The 20143-nt window shown below is 44.7% G+C and overlaps 1 protein-coding gene across 1 annotated transcript in view; it reads right to left on the minus strand.

Annotated features, from left to right (window-relative positions):
* Positions 1-19842, minus strand: part of DIPK1A (divergent protein kinase domain 1A) — a 103969-nt gene extending 84127 nt beyond the window's left edge. The window contains exon 1 of the mRNA XM_055138238.1: positions 19685-19842. Within this exon, the coding sequence (XP_054994213.1) occupies positions 19685-19738 (54 nt within the window). The 5' untranslated portion in view covers positions 19739-19842. The remainder of the gene's footprint in view (positions 1-19684) is intronic.
* Positions 19843-20143: the final 301 nt, after the last annotated feature.

Here is a 20143-nt window from a genome sequence, read left to right on the forward strand (position 1 = left end):
GGCCCAGTGCTGGCTGGGGTCACACTCTTTCAGCTGTGGTGCTCATACACATGTGCCTGTAGTGTAGCCAGGATTACTTTGTTTCTGGGGATCAGGGACAGCAGAGCCGCTGAAACCTCACTAAGTATCCATTGAGGTAGTGAGGGTTAAAGTCACAGCCTTGGGGCCAGGAAGAGGACCAAAGGACTGGAGTGCGCGCTTCTAATCAGGGGCAGTGCATAGGGTCTACACCCATCAGTCAGCTGAATTCAAGGCAAGCACCGAAATCCCTGGGAACCAATCCAGCTCCTGGAGTGCATGCAGGATCCCTGAGTTTGATCCTCAGCACCACCACTAGCACACCTGAGCGTCCACACAGGAGTAGTCCCTCAGCGCCACTATGAATGGCCCAAGCCTCTCCCTCCTGCCCCCGAAATAAAAACAACAACAAGCCCACAGTTTTATATTTACAAAGTAGGTGCTCTAAGCCACGAAGCCATAACACAGGCCCATTAATTACTTTTTAAAATTAATATTTTATTTATGCTACACTTGTTTTTCTCCAAAACAACATGCAAATTCTATGAAAGTAGAGGTCTACCCCTGTGATGGCTATATGTGTACTGATATATGGCAGAGAATATACTCATTGACTTGTAACCCACAGAAACCAGATACAACATTAATTTTAAGACTCTAACCTCAAATAAGCATTTTACCTTCTTTGACAAATTAAAATGATGCTGGAGAAACAGTACAGTAGGTAGGGACTTGCCTAGCATCGGCCACCCCAAGTTCAATCCCTGGCACCCCACATGGTCACCAAGAGTGATCCCAGAGCACAGAGGCAGGAGAAAGCCCTGGGCACAGAAGATAGAGTCCAAAAATCAAAATAATAATAATAGAAATAAAATTAACTATTGTAATTATACAGAAGAGAGGGACCGAAGGATTAGAACAAATGCTTTGTATGTGGGAGGCCTAGATTTCATCCCCAGAACGGAATGGTTTGCTAAGCACAACCAGGAGTGACCCCCCCAATAACAGTGTAGACAGGAGTAGCCCCTAAGAACCCCAAAACAAAAATGCACCATTGTATCTTTAGCCCTCTGAAGTTACTTTTAATTCTATTGTTTTTCTGAAATTATTTATTAATTATGAAGTACTTAAACTGACACTGTATCCATGAAGATAAACAGACTAAACAAATATTCAGAAAGTACTTCAAGGGGCCGGAGCGATAGCACAGCGGGTAGGGCGTTTGCCTTGCACGCGGCCGACCCGGGTTCGATCCCCGGCATCCCATATGGTCCCCCAAGCACTGCCAGGAGTAATTCCTGAGTGCAAAGCCAGGAGTAACCCCTGAGCATCGCTGGGTGTGACCCAAAAAGCAAAAAAAAAAAAAAAAGAAAGTACTTCAAAATTCATATAAAGGGCCAGAAAAATATTAAAGGAGGTAACACTTACACATGGCCCCCTGAGCAGTGGCAGGGGTCACTTTTGAGCAAAGAGACAGGAATAAGCCCTGAGCACCTCCAGGTGTGGCCAAACCCAACCTCCCCAAACAATTTGCATACCGGAGACCGAGATTTGATCCTCAGCATCACAAGGTTCTCTGAGTACCACCAGGTGTGATTCCCCTCCAAAAAATAAGAAAATAAATAAAGAAATGTCATATCAGGAATCTGAGTTCAAGATCATAGACTAAGGTTATATTTACTATGTGGTTTACATAACCACAATCAAATAAGAGAGATTGAAAAAAAAAAGTCAGAATTTCTAACAGCAAAAGGAAAGGAAAAGAACGGGCTTACAAGAGCATGAAGATGCAACATGCAACCGGTTTTTAGAATTCATAAAGCAGATGGAGTTGTGTTGATGGATGAGACAGAAAGAGGAAACCACAGCCCAGAATACTCCACAAGGCAACTTAAAAGGAGCTGGAAACCAAACTGCTAGCTGGAATACTCGAAGGAATCTAGAGAGCCAATCTGCCCTGAGCACCTGACGGCCGGGCATCGGGCCAGCAGGTAGGGGGCAGGCAGTAAGAAAAGGAGCAGAAGACAGCAGGGATAATTGGAGGTCTGTAGCTGGCACTGTGCTGGCTGGCATCCCCATCTGCTTCCCCCACCCCCACCTCCACACCCCTACATCTCAGGCAACCTGGCATTTACCCTCCACTTAGAAAACCCAGAGAGCTGAAGGAACCTGAGGGAAAAAAAACGAGGAAAGCAGAGGTTTCGAGTGTGGACACTGTCTAGTGTGGAGCCAAGCATGCCTGCGACACAGGGGTCACTCACAGAGCCCTAGCAGAGGCTGGCCCCAGAGTAAGCCGCTGGCCAAAGCCCCAACCACCCCTCACCCCGCAACACAGCGGGCTTAGCCAGCCAGCTACCCACGTGGTCAGTCTAGGGAGAAATCAGAGCACGTTTCAAAATAACAGAGATGGAAATCCATGCCAACTATGCTGTCTTTCTAAAATATAAAGTCAACCAAGGATCACTGCTAAAGAATTCCAGCAGCATGAAAAAGAAGAGCTAAGAAAAATATATAGAAAAAGGAGCCTGGAGTGGAACAAATAAAACCAAGAGCATAATAAAACATTTTTTAAAAAGCTACAGTAATATAAAGATTCAAAAGGGTATTCATCTAAAATGATAATAATTTAATCCACATAAAAAGAACAAAGAACTCAAGCAAATTGTTTTAAATTAAAATTCTTGGAGCTTTAAAGGAAAAATGTCAACAGAGGATCTGGAAAAAAAAGCTGAGAAACCTGAGTGTCAGAGTGATGGTACAGTGGGTAGGGAGTTTGCCTTGCACACAGCTGACCCAGTTTCTATCCCTAGCATTCTATATGGTTCCTTGAGCCCCACCATGAGTGATCCCTGAGCAGAGAGCCAAGAGTAAGCCAAGTACAAGCCAAAACAAACAAAAGATAGCAAACAAATTTCATGCTTTTGGGGCTGGAGACACAGTGCAATGGGTAAGGTGCTTCCTTGTATGCAGCCAACACAGGCTTGATCCCTAATATCCCATATGTCCCCTGATCACTGCCAGGAGTAAGCCCTGAGCATTGTCAGATGTGGCCCAAAAATCAAAAATGAGAGAGAGAAAGAGGAGAGAGAGAGAGGGAGAGAGAGAGAAAGAGAGAGAGAGAGAGATCTAAACTGAGAAACTGAGAACCTCTGGATTTAAAAAAATGAAAATAATAGAGAAACTATAATAGATCTCAAGAGCCAATCCAAAATGTACAACTCTGACAAAGAAGCAACAGGAAAAAGAGAGGGGAGCCTATGAAGCACGTCATTTAATTTTAAGAACTGGAAGGGCTTGATGATATAAACCCACAAAATATATGAACAGGCAATTAGAAACTTCCTGAAAATGAAAATAAGAAGAAGAAGACATATGATTCACCAAAAGGAAGCTACATTTTAAATATAAAGCAAACTTACTTGGATCCTGATTATAAGAAGTTGATGAAAATGAGATAAAAAAGGACTGAACTGTTATGGGTCTCAGAACCTTAAGAAGCCAGGAGTGGTGCCTGGCCCTAGAAAGAAGAAACTGTAACCCTAGGAATGGGCTGTGCATGGCTATTTATAGACTCCTATTTTAGACAGATGCTAAAAATAGAAGTGCCCTTCATCTTAGACCAGAACTAACTTTGATGTGTTTGTCTCAAGATACTAATTTCAGGGCCCTGACAATTTAAAAGACTAACCCAAAGTGCTTTACTCTTCCTATTTTCTAGAAACACTCCGCACCCCAGACCCAGCTCAGTTCACATGGGTTGGGGGATAGGGTGGTGAACGTCTTATGCAGGTGTTCCTTATAGCCAAGCATAGCCAGGTAACCATTCCAAAGGAGAAGGTCTTCTGATTGCTCAGGGAGAAACTGTGGCCCATGGTGATCTAAAAACCATAGCTCTGTTACTGGGATACAGATCCCAAAGGTGAAAGTTAACACTATTATTCTTTAATAGTTACATTATAGATGGGGCTAGAGAGATAGCACAATGGGTAGGGCACCTGCCTCACCTGTGGCTAACCTAGGTTTGATTCCTGGTCCCGAGCCCTACCAGGAGTCATCCCTGAGTTCGGAGCCAGGAGTAGGCCTTGAGCATTGTTGGATGTGGCCCCCAAACAAACAAAAAATTGTTAAAGAGCAAACAAGCATGAATCATAAAAGTACCCCAACAGCCCTTGTTAAAGGAAATTGTGTGAATATCGTGTTCTCTTCGCTACTGGCAGAAAGATTAGATGGCTTCTGGGAAGAAACAAACCCCTTCATCAATTTTCTTAATACTGATCCACATTTGTCTAGGGTAGGATAATTCTACCTGCTTTTCTGACAAGGAAAACAAATACATTCTGCAGTCAGCAGGTCTTAGATTCATATGGGAGATGTTCCTTTATGGAACAATTAGTAAGTCATAACAATATACTATGAATGGTCTTCACTTTTTTAGAGTCAACTTATACAGAAGCGTGGTTAAAGAAATACATGAAATGGAAAAGTTATCAATTTTCCATGTAAAAGTCCCTGACAACAGTGGGAAAGGAGGAGAGGGGTGAGCCAAGGGGAAAGAAGGCACAATCGCTCAGAGAAAGCCTGTCAAAGATGGATGACATGCAGAACAAGGTTAAGTAAGCTGAAATGATTAAGCAACAGAAAACGAAATTGGCAATACAACTAAAGAACACTGGGAGAAAGATAATGAGATACTGTTCTTGTAATCCAAGAAAACAACTACTTGAGTTTAAAAGAGGAAAGTGCCACGCTGTCTTCCCTCCACCCCCCCCCCCAACTCGGGCACTCACTAGCATCCCAAATGTAGGCTTGGGGACCCTGGAGCACTTTCAGGGTAGCCCGAGTAACCCTCACCATAGTGCAGGTTGAGAGGTCCTGGGCCATTGTGTGGGAGGCTCCTCCCACTCCTCCCCAAATAAATACTTAAAAATAAAAGTAGGAAGTCAATAGATACTAAGTAGATGCTATCAAAAAGTTCACAAATCAAGAACTAGACGTAGGGGCTGGTGATGAGACTCGGTGTCCAGTGGAGTGTCTCGAATGTTTGAAGCCATGAGTTTTGTCCCCAGCATGGAAAATAAAAGAGAACCTGTGAATACATTTGTTATGTATGTTGACAGATGTTGAGCAGAAGTATTACAGAGATTATTTCACAGACTATATACAAATACTGAATCATTATGTTGTACACCTAAAACACCGTTGCTTTTTTAAAAAAATTGTTTTTGATATGAAAAATGAAAATGAACAACCTCATAAATGCAGTTAGGATCAGGAATATCAGACAGATATTTGGGAAAAGCAAGCAAAAACGTTTTAGTGGCGAACTAAATTGCAATGTTCATGATGTTTGAGTTATGCACAGATGAAGACAGGAAGGTGGACAGAAATCAGAGTCTGGTCACTTATACATTACTATTAGGGATCTGTATGTTAATTGAGCTACAACACCTATGGTGAAGTAAGTTTGAACTGCAATTGCATTCCAGCAGATCAATTATAAACTGTACAAAATATCAACAAGAACTATATGGGAGCAGGGAAATAATTCAAAGGGCTGGAGCACATGCTTTGCATGTGTGAGGCCACAAGTATGGTCCATGGCACCACAAGCTGCCCGAGCCCCACAGAGATTGTCCTGGTGTTGTCCTGATGGCTCCCAACACAGCTGGGTGCAAGCAACACCCAGCTGTATTGCTTAACACAACAAGGGGCCCTAGCATTGAGTCACCAGATCTGCACCAGACCTGGAATCACCAGGAGTGGTCCCTGGGGTCCCAAACACCACTGGCAAGGTCTGCACACAACCTCTCCCCCCCACTTTCCCCCCAAAAAAAATCCCAGTTGAAATCTACAGAAATGCTGGAGATTTTGTAAGAGTGTCGGGACCTAAAAGTAAAAGAGGTGCAGGGTGGGCACCATTTTAACATTACAGGGACAGAGCTCATGGAGCAGAGCACACGCCTTGCATGCACAAGGTCCTGGGTTTGGGCCCCCCAGCACTGCAAGTCCCCAAACTTCAATAACTCCACTGGGTGTATCCTTGGTGGTTCCCCACACCACTGGCTGTGCCCCCCAAATTATTTTTTAAATTAAAATTTTAAAATGAACCAAATAGGAGGCCAGGAAGTAGCTCAGCAGCCAGCACTAAGCTTGAATGTGTGAGGCCCCCGTTCGATCCTTAGCAACACAAAAATGCCAAAACTGGAAGAGAACAAAAACACCCTTTTACCTAACATTTTCTTACATCTGCTGGTTTTCATACCCTTTTGAAATACACACAAATGCTCTGCCTCCTTCTTTTTCTCTGAATCAATGATTCCCCAAGAAAACCAATTTTGCCTCCCAGAAACACATGGCAGTACCCAGAGACACTTTTAAAAATTGCTATTGGAGGTTCCTAGTTGCATCCAATATGGAGAGGCCAAGGATGCTGCTAAATCTTACACAGATTGTCCCACACAACAAGGATGATCCAAGCCCAAAAATCAGTCAGTGGGGTGGAGGTCAATAAATTCTAATCTTTATAATCTATAGAAAAAGATATTTCCCTAAATTACTTAAAAGTAAATTATAAAATACTACTTTTTATTATTCTAAACACATCTATTATATCTTCCAAAATTAAGAATACTCTCCTATATATCACTGGTACAATTTAATATTAACATGATGATGCAATGCAGTAAATAGTCCATTGTGAAATTTCCTCACCATATTTAAAAAATCCTTATTATTATTATTTTTGTTTTTTGGAAAATTCGGAATCCAATCAAGGGTACAAAGTTGGCCTGCTGGTTAATATTTTAAATTTAAAATAATTTCTAACTTTCAAGAAATGGGCATGTGTAAAAGGCTTGTGGTCCCAGCTCTAAGGTCTAATGGTATGTGACTCTAACAGTAGATAAGTTTAAAACTGACATAATAATTAATTTAGAAGATTGTTTAGTGCACTATAAGTCTCACTTGCCTGAACACTTTTAAATATGATTACTCTGTTCTTTGACAAGAGAAACCTGTTTATAATAACCTATGGCCTTGTTGAACAAGCATTAATCTGAAGCAATAAATCAAGAAGGAACTTTCTCCAAAAGATAGCCAACAAGCTCATGAAAAGATGAGCAATTTCACAAGCCAATAGGGAGCAGCAAATCAAAACCACAATGAAACATTACTTTGTATCTGTTAGGATTGTCACAACAGATAAAACAAATAACATAGAAAACAAACTGTGAGGAGGATGTGGACACTGATAGTGGGAGTGTGAAATGGTAAGCATGCTGAAAACTGTACAGAGGGTCCTCAAAACACTAAGCACAGAGTCACACTATGGCCCAGCAATTCTCTAGGACTGCACAGACAAAAAAGAACTGAGAACAGAATCTCAAGGGGTAATAACAATCACATGTCACAAGAGCTGGGAGGTGGAAGAAACCTAAATGTCCATCAACCACTGATGAGTGAACAAAGAATATACACGCACAGCGGCATATTCAGCCTTAACAAAGGGTGTTTTTTTTTTTTGCTTTGTTATGTTTGCTTTTTAGGTCATACCCAGTGATGCACACTGGGTGCAACCCAAAAAGCAGCTCGCCGTGGCAGAGTCTCTTGCCCCCATGCCTGGCTGTCTTCACCGGGACCCCTTGGAGAGGGTGGGCTGAGTTTCCCCCCCCTGCCCCGAGCAGAGCCCCCAAAGCCAAAGACCCCCGGAACCCAGTCACAGCCATGCTCAAGGCCCCTCTTCACACATTCAGTGAGCCTCACTCATGAAGGAACCGGCAGAGGAACCCAGGTGTATGGGACCTGGGGCTGAGATCTCCAAGCCTGCTTGGATCAGGACTGGGCCTCTTCCACCCAGATCACCTATTTTCCAGTAGCTAGGCGGTCACACCCAGAAACTACCTCCAGCTCCTGTAATCCCATCAATGGCCAACATCCAGAGACTATAAACCAAGTTCCAGGAAGCACATGGCCTCGACATCTTATAGCCTAGTTCCCTCTCTCGGAGAAACTGGCAAGCTACCAAGAGTTTCCTGCCTGCACAGGAGAGCCGGGCAAACTCCCCGTGGCGTATTGATATGCCAAAACCAGTAACAATGATGGGTCTCATTCCCCTGACCCTAAAAGAGCCTCTATTACGGCACTGTTGGGAAGGACGAGTAAAGAGAGGCTTCTAAAATCTCAGGGCTAGGACGAATGGAGATGTTACTGAGACCGCTTGAGAAAATTGACCATCAATGGGACGATGATGAACCTTGCCATACTCCACAATTTGGATGAGCCTGTAGGGCATTGTGTACACTAAGTGAGACAACCCAAACACACAAATACAAATACTGACTAGAATGAAGAGTCTTAACCAAGTTTTTAAAAAAATTAACTCAAAAAAAAAAGAAAAAAACAGAGAGGACAGAAAAGTAGTTGTGAGAGGATCAATATTGGCAGAAATAAGGAGAGGGAATTTTGACATCTGTTACAATGTGAGTGAACCTTGAGATTATGCTATGCAAAATAAATCAATCACAGAAAATTGATTCTACCTCTATGAGGTCACAGTCACTGTCATCTCGTTACTCATCAATTTGCTCAAGCGGGCACCAGTAATGACTCCATTGTGAGACTTGTTACTGTTTTCGGCATATTGAATACGCCACGTGTAGCTTGCCAGCCTCTGCCGTGCAGGTGAAATACTCCCGGTAGCTTGCCGGGCTCTCCGAGCGGGGCGGAGGAATCAAACCCAGGTCGAGGTATCTAAAGAAATCAAACTCAGCTCAAAGAGCTAACATCTATGTTTAATCTGGTACTGCATATGGTCCTCCAAACACTGCCAAAAGTGATCCCTGAGGAAGGATGGTATGGGGGAGGGGAAGAAGAGGAGGGGAGGAGAAAAAAGAGAAGGGGAAGGAGTGATGTAGGCAGGTAGATAGACAGGGAAGGGCCCCATGGAAATGAAACTTCTAGGGAAAGCGGTCACCAGAATTGACAGTGAAATTCCTGGGAAGTAGAAGTCCTAAGGTCGAACAAGACTCTAGATAAGACATTCAGCAGCAGACCCTAAGGAGATTGGACTCTTCTCCAAGAAATTCCTCGAATACCCTTGGACCTCTCCCTTAATTCGATTAACCTTGGTAATTCAGCCCAGAGAAGACTTCAGAACATTCTAGATGAAGACCTCCCTAGAAGATACCCTATAAAAGCTACCTGGAACAAAGGGAGGTCACACATATGCTGCCTGATCCCAAGTACTGCTTGCACCCACGTGGCCAAGCACATGTGGCTCCTGTATCTCCCCTTTTGAGATGTGTTCTTTCCTATCTAATGCTGGGGTGTGTGTAGGGGTTTCTCCATCTTTGGGAAAACCCTGCTTTCTCTGCAAGTTACTCTCTCTCTCCCGCTTTTCTCTTCCTCCTCCCTTTCAAAAACCTCCAAATAAAATCTGTTTTACTTCACTGTTTGTCTACTCCTGAAATTCTTTTCTGTGAGGCAAGGCAAGAAGCCAGTAACCCTGGGAACCGGGTGGCAGAGGCAGATGGAGAGAAAGTGACCATCTTTCTCCTCCCCATTCACATAAGTCACCAGTGGGACCCACCTACATCGGGGGAAAGGGGGGAACATGGAGGAGAGGGAGAGGAGGGGGAAGAGGAAGAGGAAGAAGCAGTAGCAGCAAACTTACAAAAACAAAAAGTAGGCTGTAATTACTTAGGGATTGGTGGAGAGAAGCAGGAAGCTATTGATTAGGCTTAGAGTCTACATTTCACAAGATAAAAAAGTTAAAGAAGTCTCTTGCCAATAATGTGCAAATAATGGCCCAGGGAGATGGAGTCCATACCTTGCAATCAAGAGCCCTGGGGTCAATCTCCAGCACTACATGATCCCCCAAGCACCACCGAGACTCCAGAATATCACACTGGAAGTAATCTCCCTCCTACAGCACTGCCCCATACAGCCCCAAACAAAGCAAGTTAACACTACTGTACTTTTTTTCGGGGTGGGGGGGAGGTGGTTAGGGGGCACACTTGGCATTGCTCAAGAGGACGTACATAGATTTGTTCCTAACTCTGGCTCAATTCCTGAGAACCATGTGGTTCCAGGGAACAAACCTGGGTTGGTGCATGCAAAACAAATGCCTTAACCCCTGAGCTATCTCTCGGCTAACTGCTTTATAAATTAAACTATAGTCTTAAAAATGGTTACCATGACTGGGGCTGGAGTGATAGCACAGCGGGTAGGGCTTTTGCCTTGAATGTGGCCAACCCAGGTTTGATTCCAAGCATCCCATATGGTCCCCAGAGCAAAGCAAGGAGTGATTCCTGAGTGCAGAGCCAGGAGTAACCCCTGAGCATCCCCAGGTGTGACCCAAAAAACAAAAAACAAACAAAAAAATGGTTAACATGATACATTCTTGTTACACTTTTGTTATATTTGTTACATTATATTTGTATTTGTTATATTTGTAACAAAACATACAACCATTTTGTTACATGTTTTTGGCCATAGGAAAAATAAAACAAGCCAGAAATATAACCACAGCACCATGATTACACCTAAAAATGGTTAGTAACTTTCATTATTCAACCAGACTCTATCCTTCCTCCCCTCCCATCCCTTCCCATCCTCTCTCATCCTCCTCTTCATAGTTCCTCTCCTCCTTCCCTTTTTCAGTGCTGGAATCAAACACAGGGCCTCAAACATGTAAGCAAATGTCATACTGCTGAGTTACATCCCCAGCAACTACTTAAATTTATTTCTAACTACTCGTTTAGAAGAAAAACCCATTCACTAAAAGTTTGGGTTTTAAACACATGTTCATACTACCAAAGTCTGTTGTTTTTTTAAAACTCAACTGCTTTAAAAATTAAACGATTTTAAAAGAAAGGTATTCATAAAATATTTGAGTATCTAGAAAGTGACGTTTAAAATGTGAGCTATTTGGCTAAAGAAACAAGTATAGTGAATAGAGTGTTTGCCTTCCACCTGGCCAACCCAGTTCAATTCCCAGAACCCCACATGGTCCCCCGAGCCTGTCAGGAGTGATCCCTGAGCACAATCAGAAAAAAGCCCTGAGCACAGCCAGGAGTGACCACAAAACTAAAATAAATTAAAACTGTGAGCTATTTATCTTTTCAATCAGACATGTAAAAAGATGATATTCAGGGATCAAAGCAACAGTGTAGTGGACAGGATGCTTGCCTTGCAAGTGGCTGATTGGGGCCAGATATCTGCGTGTCCCATATGGTCCCCTGAGCCTGCCAGGAGTGACTCCTGAGTGCAGAGCCAGGAATAAGACCTGCACACCACCTAGGTGGCAAAAAACAAGGAACAAACCAAAAATAGATGGCATTCAACCGATTGGAATCACATTGTTTTCAGACTTAAAGAAATTAAAATACACTTAATTGCTAAAAGAAAGAAAATTTCTAGGGAGAATACAAAATAATGCCATAATCCAGTGTTTTTTAATAATTTTCCAACTCTGGGGTCCTAAGGATTGGCCATTTCTTTGAGTTTCTCACAGGATTAGAAAATTAATTAATGATAATACCAAATGGCTAAAATTGTGATTGTGTGTACGTGCACACGCGTCATACCCAGCAATGCTCACAGGATCCTTCTGTGATTTTTGTTGGTGCTTAGGAGATCCATATACTATGCCAGGGATCAAGCCTGGTTCAGTCATATGGCAAGTATTTTAACCACTCTCCAGTCTTCTAAAATTGAAATCTGTTTTAAAAATTTTGGACATTATAGGATGCATATATTCTCTGTATACAAACCAGTCTCAGAAAACAAATTGTAGTTGTGGAGATTTGGTCGCAGGCAAAAGCCAGGTTTCAATAGCAAGCCAAACAAAGCTGACAAGAAGCACATCAAAAAAGTCTCCCTGCCCCAGGCCTCCCACCACCACCCATTGCCTTCTCAGAACAGGGAACAACCGCATTTCCTAATTGTCTGTAGATGTAAAACTATTCTAGAGACTGAGAAAGGGCAGGGAGCCTTATTACTCTCATTATGCTACAGTCACTATTACCAGTTAATCTGTATCAACAATATTATCAGCAGTCTTCTCTGGCACTGAACCTCACAAAATATCCTCACTGACATTAAAAAAAACTAAAGCTTCTACAGCAGTCATCTCTGAAAACCAGTACAAATATAAGACAAAGAGCAAGGCATCATCAAAAATGTGAAGCACGCGCCAACAACCTAATGAGAATACCACGTATCCATTCATTCACAACACCCAACTCAACACTTATTGAAATTGCTAGAGCAGTCATCCTTAAGAGGAAGTCTTAAAGAGATTCAACACTTTTGCAATCAAAAGTGACTAAAGACCTTCAAAAGAGCCTGGTTACCTCAAACTTCAAATTCCACTACGATACCACTGCACTGCTTCATGTGCAACAAGTCATGTAGGCAGAATGACTAGAATGGAAAATGTGTATCACCTAAGTATAGAAAATTACCCTAAGTTGTCTGAACTTTCATTCTTTAAGACTTAATGATAGTGAGAAGGGAGAAGATATTCTAAGCCAAAGCCAACAAATTATAGGGCTGCTAAATTATCAGTCTCACTCAGACTCAGAGTAAACCTTAAACAAAACAGATGCTAATTTGTAGAAAACACACTACTAAAAAAAAAAAAAAGACAAATGCAGGTGTCATTCCAGGTTCCCATAAACCAGCAGGTTCCCACAACCAGCAGAACACAAGTAGTATTACCATCCTGAAGCGGGGAAGAAAAATAATGCCTTAAAATGGAACAAGCAGCGGGGCCGGAGAGATAATAGAGCAGGTAGGGAGCTTGTCTTGCACGTGGCCAACCCAGGTTTAATCCCTGGCATCCTATAAGGTCTCCCAAGCACCTCCATGAGTGATTCTGGAGTGCAGAGCCAGGAGTAGCTCCTGAGCACTGCCAGGTGTGGCCCAAAAACAACAACAGTAAAAAATGGCCAAACTGCTTAACACCGAGTTTCAGATCTCAGTCAGGAGGTACAATTTTCTAGGTAAGGTGCTGGAGAGGATGGCACAGTAAGTAGTCATGCTCCAGGAATGGTGCTTGTTGCTCAGGTTATCTACATTTGCTGGTTATCTATCTACTGCAAGTCACCAGCCCTCCTGGCTCAGAGAGGCCTGCAGGTGGTGCACCTGCTGTGCCCCCCCATGAAACACTCCCTGACCCCAAAAAACAGCTGATGAACTCCGCAGCAAACTCTGAACTCTGCCACAGACTCTGTCCCCTTCCCCCACCTTCCTTTTGTGTTACAGCTTTATTGAAATATATTTCACAGACCACACAATGCATTCATTTAGTATGAAATTCAAAGGTTCTTATTATAGTTACAAAGCTGAACAAATATCACTAGGATCAATTGCAAAACATTTCCACTAACTCCTGACCCCAACCCTTACCCACTGCAAATAAGCCTTGTACTCATTTCCCCTACAACCCTCTCAGCTCTAGGCAACTAATCTACTTTCTGTTTATAGACTCCCCACCCCCAACCCAACCCCCTCCTGAACATTTCATATAACTGAAACCAAATAACATGTGGTTTTTGGTGACAGGCTTCTTTCACGTATCTAATATTTCCAAGATATAACCTTGCTAAAGTATGTATCAGTTCTTTACGTTTTTTTTTCTTTTTATGTTGATTATTTTATTATTTGGTTAAACTACATCAGTTATTGTTTTAATAAGCATCAAAATCTATAATTTTCTAAAAACATTATCAATTATTACAATATTTTTCATTAACTAAATTACTGGAAAACAAAACTCTTTATAATGAAGTCAGGTGCTTAAAAACCCCTAACAAATGGTAGAAGAGCTGGCTACAGAGGTAAGACAAGGATTAAGGCACTTGCCTTGCACACAGTCAACCCTGGGCTGATATAGTAGCACATATGGTCACCCAAGCACTGCTAAGGGTGATGTCAGAGCATATAAGTAAAACCTAAGTATGAGGGGTGTAGCCCAAATGCCCCCTCGAATAAAATAAAATTTTAAAATTCGTAAAAGAGATACCTGCAAGCTCTGAGGACTAAACTTTACCTGGGACACGACTTCTTTTTGTTTTGTTTTGTTTTGTTTTGTTTGGGGGCCACACCCAGTAGTGCCCAGGGCTTACCCCAGGTTATGCGCTCAGGATCACTCAGATCTCTCCAGGCCAGCTAGGAGGGCCACATGGGAACCAAAGCTGGGTTGGCTGCATTCAAGGCAGATACCCTATTCGCTGTACTGTTGCTCTGGCCCTTCTTCTAGTTATTAATTTTTTTTGCCATAACTACTCATCCAGATGAGTAAAATAGAAAAACTGCAACTATAAAAAAACTGGACTCCGCAGCTTCACTTTTTCCTTGCTTTTCACCTTTTCTCACTATCTCTGAAATCCAATTCCTTTTGTACTCTTCACTCCCAAACCCGATCTTTTATTCCTGTCAACTAATTACAGCTTCACCTTAAGTAATACATTTACATGAAAATGTTACTTCAACCAGACATCGCCTTTCTAAGATCTTCCCCAAAAATCGTAAAATGAGAATTAGCTTTCCTGGAAAGGAGAAGTTCCCCCAGGAATAAATTGGCAAGGTCATTTTGTTTTGTTTTGTTCTTCTGTTTGTTTTTACCAAAAGACCCTCTCAAACAACATAGATTGACAAATCAAATTTAGTCAGTCCTCCTAAAATTATGATATCTAGGAGGAGGAAGATTTAATTTTTAAAAAAAGGATCTGTTATTAATTTTGTTAGTGTGATAATGGTATAGTGATTACATCTAAAAATATCCTTACTTGTTAGAAATACAAACTGAGGGGCTGGGGACAGGGCTCATTGGAGCATTTGCCTTATATGGGTGTGGCCCTGGGTTTGATCTTTGGCACCACACATTCACAGAAACAATCAAGTAGTAGACTGAGAAATCTGGATTCAATAATGCGATGGCTGAGATTTGCCAATTGACACTTCAGTTCGTAGGGGCAGAAGGGGGGCAGGAGAATGAACAGGGAAGTGGCTCGGCACATGCCTAGCATGTGTGAGGCCCTGTTAGTGGGAATGATACAGAGGTGAGGTCAGAAAACAAAACATGGTTAATTCTTAAGGGCACTGATAGGAACACCAGTGGTTTTCCTTTTCTGCTTTGTGCATACAATCTTCGGTAGTAAATTACCTTTGAAAGGAACTGGGTCAGGGATACAAGCCTGGTCTGTGTGAGCCACTGAGCTGGACCCCAACACCATAGGCCCCACTCAGCACTGCTAGGTGGAGGCCTCCTGGCTATCCACCCCAATTCCCCACCTACTGCCCCTCCCCTCCCACCACCACCATACACACATAAAACACTGCAGGCAGCAGCTCTGGCCATTGGACCAGGAACAACCTACTAAATATTGAAGATTGAAAAAATTTTTTTTCTCAGTCTTATCCTTCATGGTATTTACTGATGTCTTACTCCTGAGAGGTTTTATTGTGTTCGGTTATGGTTGTCTCCCTATAAAGACCCCAGGAGGATCATAGTAGTTTGCATAGTTCCCTTAGAATCCTTAACACGTCACATAATTTCCATGTGGCAGCTGTTGAACAAATATTTATGTAAACGATTGAGTCAATATGATCAGCTGATCATCTACAAACACTCATTTTTGCCGGAGAGATAGTACAGTGGGTAGGGAGCTTACTTTGTAAGCAAGCCAACTTGGGTTTGATTCCCAGTACCCCACACGGTCCCCTGAGCCTGCCAGGGGTGATATCCAAACTCAGTGTCAGGAATTAGCCTAAGCATGGCTAGCATATGCCACTCACCAAAATAGACCACCACCACCAAAAAAACACTTTTTTTAAAAAAAAAAAATGGGTGGAGTAGAAACCTTTGGTTGAGCAATTCAACATGCTTTTCTTTTTCTTTTTTTGGTTTTTGAGCCATATAACTGCCTGTGCTCAGGACTTACTTCTGGGCTGAGTTCAGGGGAATCACTCCTGTTGCAACTCAGGGAAGATATAGGATGCATGCAGGGATCGAAATCAGGTTGGCTGCATGCAAGGCAAGTGTCCTACCTGCAATACTATGGCTCCGGCTTTTTTGATGAGAAAAGCTCTCACCATGCTTTTCTATTTTAAAATGCAGTAAAGGTGTCACAAAATAAGATTTAATTTCATCTAGTCCATGTGATGTGTGAAGTGGTAAGAACTATGGAAAGAAGAGTTAAGAAATTTTTTCCAAATCATAATGAACCAGACCCACAAATGATCAAAACTCAACTCTGGAGCCAGAGAGATATAGCATAGGGTTAATTGTTTGCTTTGCATGCAGCAGACCCTAGTTCCGTCTCCAGCACCTCAGGGTTCCCCTAGGCCCTAGCATGAAATACCCCCCCATGCACATAGCCAGGGTAGCCCCAAGCACCACAGTATGAAGCCCCTCTATACCCCTAAAAAATGCAAACCCTCTAGTACATCATCATATCTATGCTGTTCCTAAGGGGGCAAGATTTTATTCTCAAAATAAAGTTCTGTGTTTTATACATATACATTATATATTGATTCACCGTCAGTGCTTAAGAAACTAAGTAGCTATAAAACAGATCCCTTTGAATATGGGTTTTATTTTGTTTTTTCCCAAATAATTTCAAAGTTGAAGTGCCTAGAGGCAAAAGAAATATAAAAAGCAGAAGATAGGGCAATAAGTAACCAAAGAATGTGCAACACCTGAGTAATATCAAGGTTTGTTGGGGTTTTTGGTTTTTATTTTTGGCTTGTTTGTATGGTTTTGGTTTGGGGGCCACACCCAGTGGTGCTCAGGGATCACCCAGTGCTCGGGGAACATATGGGGTGCAAGGGATCAAACCTGAGGCAAGCACCTTTCCCCGGGAACTATCACTTCAGCCCCAAAATCAAGGTGTTAAAACAACAACAACAGGTTAGGGCTGCAGAGATAGCTCAACAGACCATCTGCATGAGTGTAGCCGTTGGTTCAGTCATTGGTACTGCATGGTCCCCCAGACACAGAACCAGAAGTAGCCCCCAGCACTGCCAGGTGTGGCTCCAAATCAAAAAGAAATAAGTAATTTTAAAAAATGGTTAAACTGAAATAGAAAGATGTGGAACAACTAAGAAAAAAAATTCAGGGGCTGGAGTGACAAATAATGCAGTGGATAGGGCACTTGCCTTGCATATGGTTGACTGGGTTCAATCCCTGGCATCCCATAAGGTCCACCGAGCAATGCCAGAAGTAATTCCTGAGCACAGTACAGTGCCAGGAGTAATCCCTGAGCACCACCTTGTGTGGCCCAAAAGCAAAAACAAAAAGAAAATTTAGGGCCAAAGAGATAATACGGCAATTAAGGAGCTTGCTTTGCATGAAACCCAGGTTCAATCCCCAACACTGAATACCATCGACACCAATGCCAGGAGTTATCCCTGAGCACAGAGCCAGGAGTAAATCCTGGCCAAAAAAAAGAAGAAAATCTATTTAAAAAATTAAAACTAAAACCAAGACACTATTTAAAAACTTTCTGGGTTCCATGCTGTAAATTTATCTGTCTGAAATATAATACTATAATCAATATAGTTTCTACTTAATTATTTTGCATAGACAGACTACTAAAATATTTATACACCCCCAAATCTTTTAGAGGTGCTTAAAACTGAGATTACCTTAATGTGGAACAATGCTTAAAATCTGAGATTACCTTAATGTGGAACAATGATGTACACATTCATAAAGCCAGAAATACCAAATGTTTCCCCTTAATAGGAATATAACTAGTTGTAAAACGGCTCTTAATTCAACCAACCTGAAAGCTTGTGTTATGCTGCTCCAAAAAAGTCACTGTCACATGGTGTCACAAGCCTTAAACTACATAAGGTCCCCCGAGAACCACTAGAGTGATCCCTGAGCACAGAGCCTGGAGTAAGCCCTAAGCATTGCTGAGTGTGGCCCCCTTAAAACAAAAATAAAAAATGAAACAAAGCCTGGCCAGACAGAGTGAAAGAGGGTCTTGGGCACTTTCGTGGTGGTGAGTGAACTAATTTGTACAAAAGAAATAAAGCTATTATAACCCTGTTACAATAAACCATAATTAAAATAAAATAAAGCTTGCCCTAAAACCTATTAAAGTGAAACATAATTAGATGATTGTAGTATTAAAATAAATATATATGTTGGATTGAGTCTGGTGATTGAGTCTGGAAATACATTCCCCCTTCCCTCATAAAAAAAAAAAAACACAAAAAGGCAATTGGACAAGATAGTATTCCTTGGGGGAGAAGGGGCGTCTTGTTGGTGCTCCTAACTCTGTACTCACTTGTCACACTCCCCGCAGTGCTCTGGGGACCACATGCGGTGCGGGGGACTGAACCGGGGTCAGCTGCAAGGCAAGAGCCCTCTCCAGTCCTGGGTTGAATTCTGGACTGGTCTGCGCTAGTTACTTGCTGAAAGCACAATTACTATTGGTGGAGCTGCAACAGACACTGCTCCGCTCTTATCATGGATCGTCAAATCACGCTTTTAAGTTGCAATACATCATCACAGGCAATGATTTACACCGAAAAATCCCCAAGTACAAACACACGATTTATTCGCCCCATGAAGGTTCTCAACTTTTTACATAACTTATGAAAATACCAGCTGCGTGTGAATTCCAGTCCCTAAACACCCGACCAACACCTGTAAGGTAAGATTGCATGAGGTTATGGACACTGTCCTCGCAACGCAGACGACAGAGCTGACCCACGCGAGGACCGACTTGTAGCCGCTTCTTCTCCACGGGATGCGCACGCGGGGTGAGGGGTAGGGGGTGTGATGGATTCGCGCTCAGCTCCTCCGGGGTGTCTACTAGGTCCCCCTGGTGACCAACAGTACATGGAGGCAGAGGCAGGGTTCGAAGACAAGGACTGGCAGCGGCGGAACAGAGAGCGGTGCGGGAAATCATGAAAAATTAACACGCGCCTCGTCCACATGACACGCCTGCGAATGGTGCTGGCATCGCTGGGGGGATTCGCGATCCGCACCGCACACTGTGTCTCCCACCGCTCTCGCCTTGGAGAAAGCCAACCTGCCATCTCCCCTCCCGCTCGGGCTTCCGAGCCCGGCCTCCCCCGGTACATGTAGCCCGCCGTGATGGAGACACGGTGCCCAGGGGCGCGCGGCACCAGGCACCCGCCGCTCCCGAGGCACTGTCGGGGGGAGACGCACGCTGCTGTGCCACACGCCTGTAATTCTCGGAAAGATGGAGGCAGGACACTCCACCTCGCCTCCCACCTAGGGAAGACTCAGGACACCGTGGGGAGGAGAGGAGGGCGGGGGTGGGGGGTGGAGAGCGCACCGCGGCGGGGAGCGGAGGGCGGCACGTCCGGAGCCCGCTGCGCCCAGCCCCGGCTTCCAGGGGGGCTTTAGGGTGGCAGCCGGGTCACGTCCCCCGGGCTCCCAAGGATGCGACGGCGCTACGGCGCCAGCCGGGGCGGGCGAGCCGGTTCCACGCCGCCCCACCCCGAGCCGGGGGAGCCGGACGCGCGGGGGGCGCGGGCAGCGGCGCCTCGGGGGGCTGCGGCGCCCGGGCGGCCGGGGAGGGCGCGTCGCCAGGTGCCGAACGGCAGGGGGCGGCGGGGCTCGGGCGGGCGGCGGCGGCGGCGCGGGAGGGAGCGCGGCGCGAGGGGGCGGCCGGCCTACCTGCAGGTAGTAGGGCTTCCTGAGCCAGGCCCCCGGACAGAGACTCCTCGCCATGGTAATCACACATCGCCCCGCCGCGCCGCAGTCAGAGGCGGACCCGAGCGCAGGCCGCCCGGCTCCCCGCCCGCGCCCGCCTCCCCGCCCCCCGCGCGCGCTCGGGCCCGCCCACTGCCCGCCCGCGCCGCGCCGCGCGCCCCCGCGCCTCCCCGGGCCGGCCGCGCGGACGGCGGCGCCCGCCGCCCCTGGCCCGGCCTCCCGCTCGGCCCCGCGCGGCCGCCGCCGCCGCTGTCACCGCCGCCGCCGCCGCCGCCGCCGCGGCCATAAAGGGGAGTCGCGCCGCTCCCCTCGGCCGACACAAATCCGCCGGCGGCGCTTAAAGGGGAGGCGTGCGGAGGAAGGCGGGGGCGCCGCGACCGCTGAGGGCAGCCCAACCGAGTCCCGACCCCCGGCGTAAGGCGC

The sequence above is a fragment of the Sorex araneus genome, chromosome 5 (assembly GCF_027595985.1).
Source record: "Sorex araneus isolate mSorAra2 chromosome 5, mSorAra2.pri, whole genome shotgun sequence".
NCBI lineage: Eukaryota > Metazoa > Chordata > Mammalia > Eulipotyphla > Soricidae > Sorex > Sorex araneus.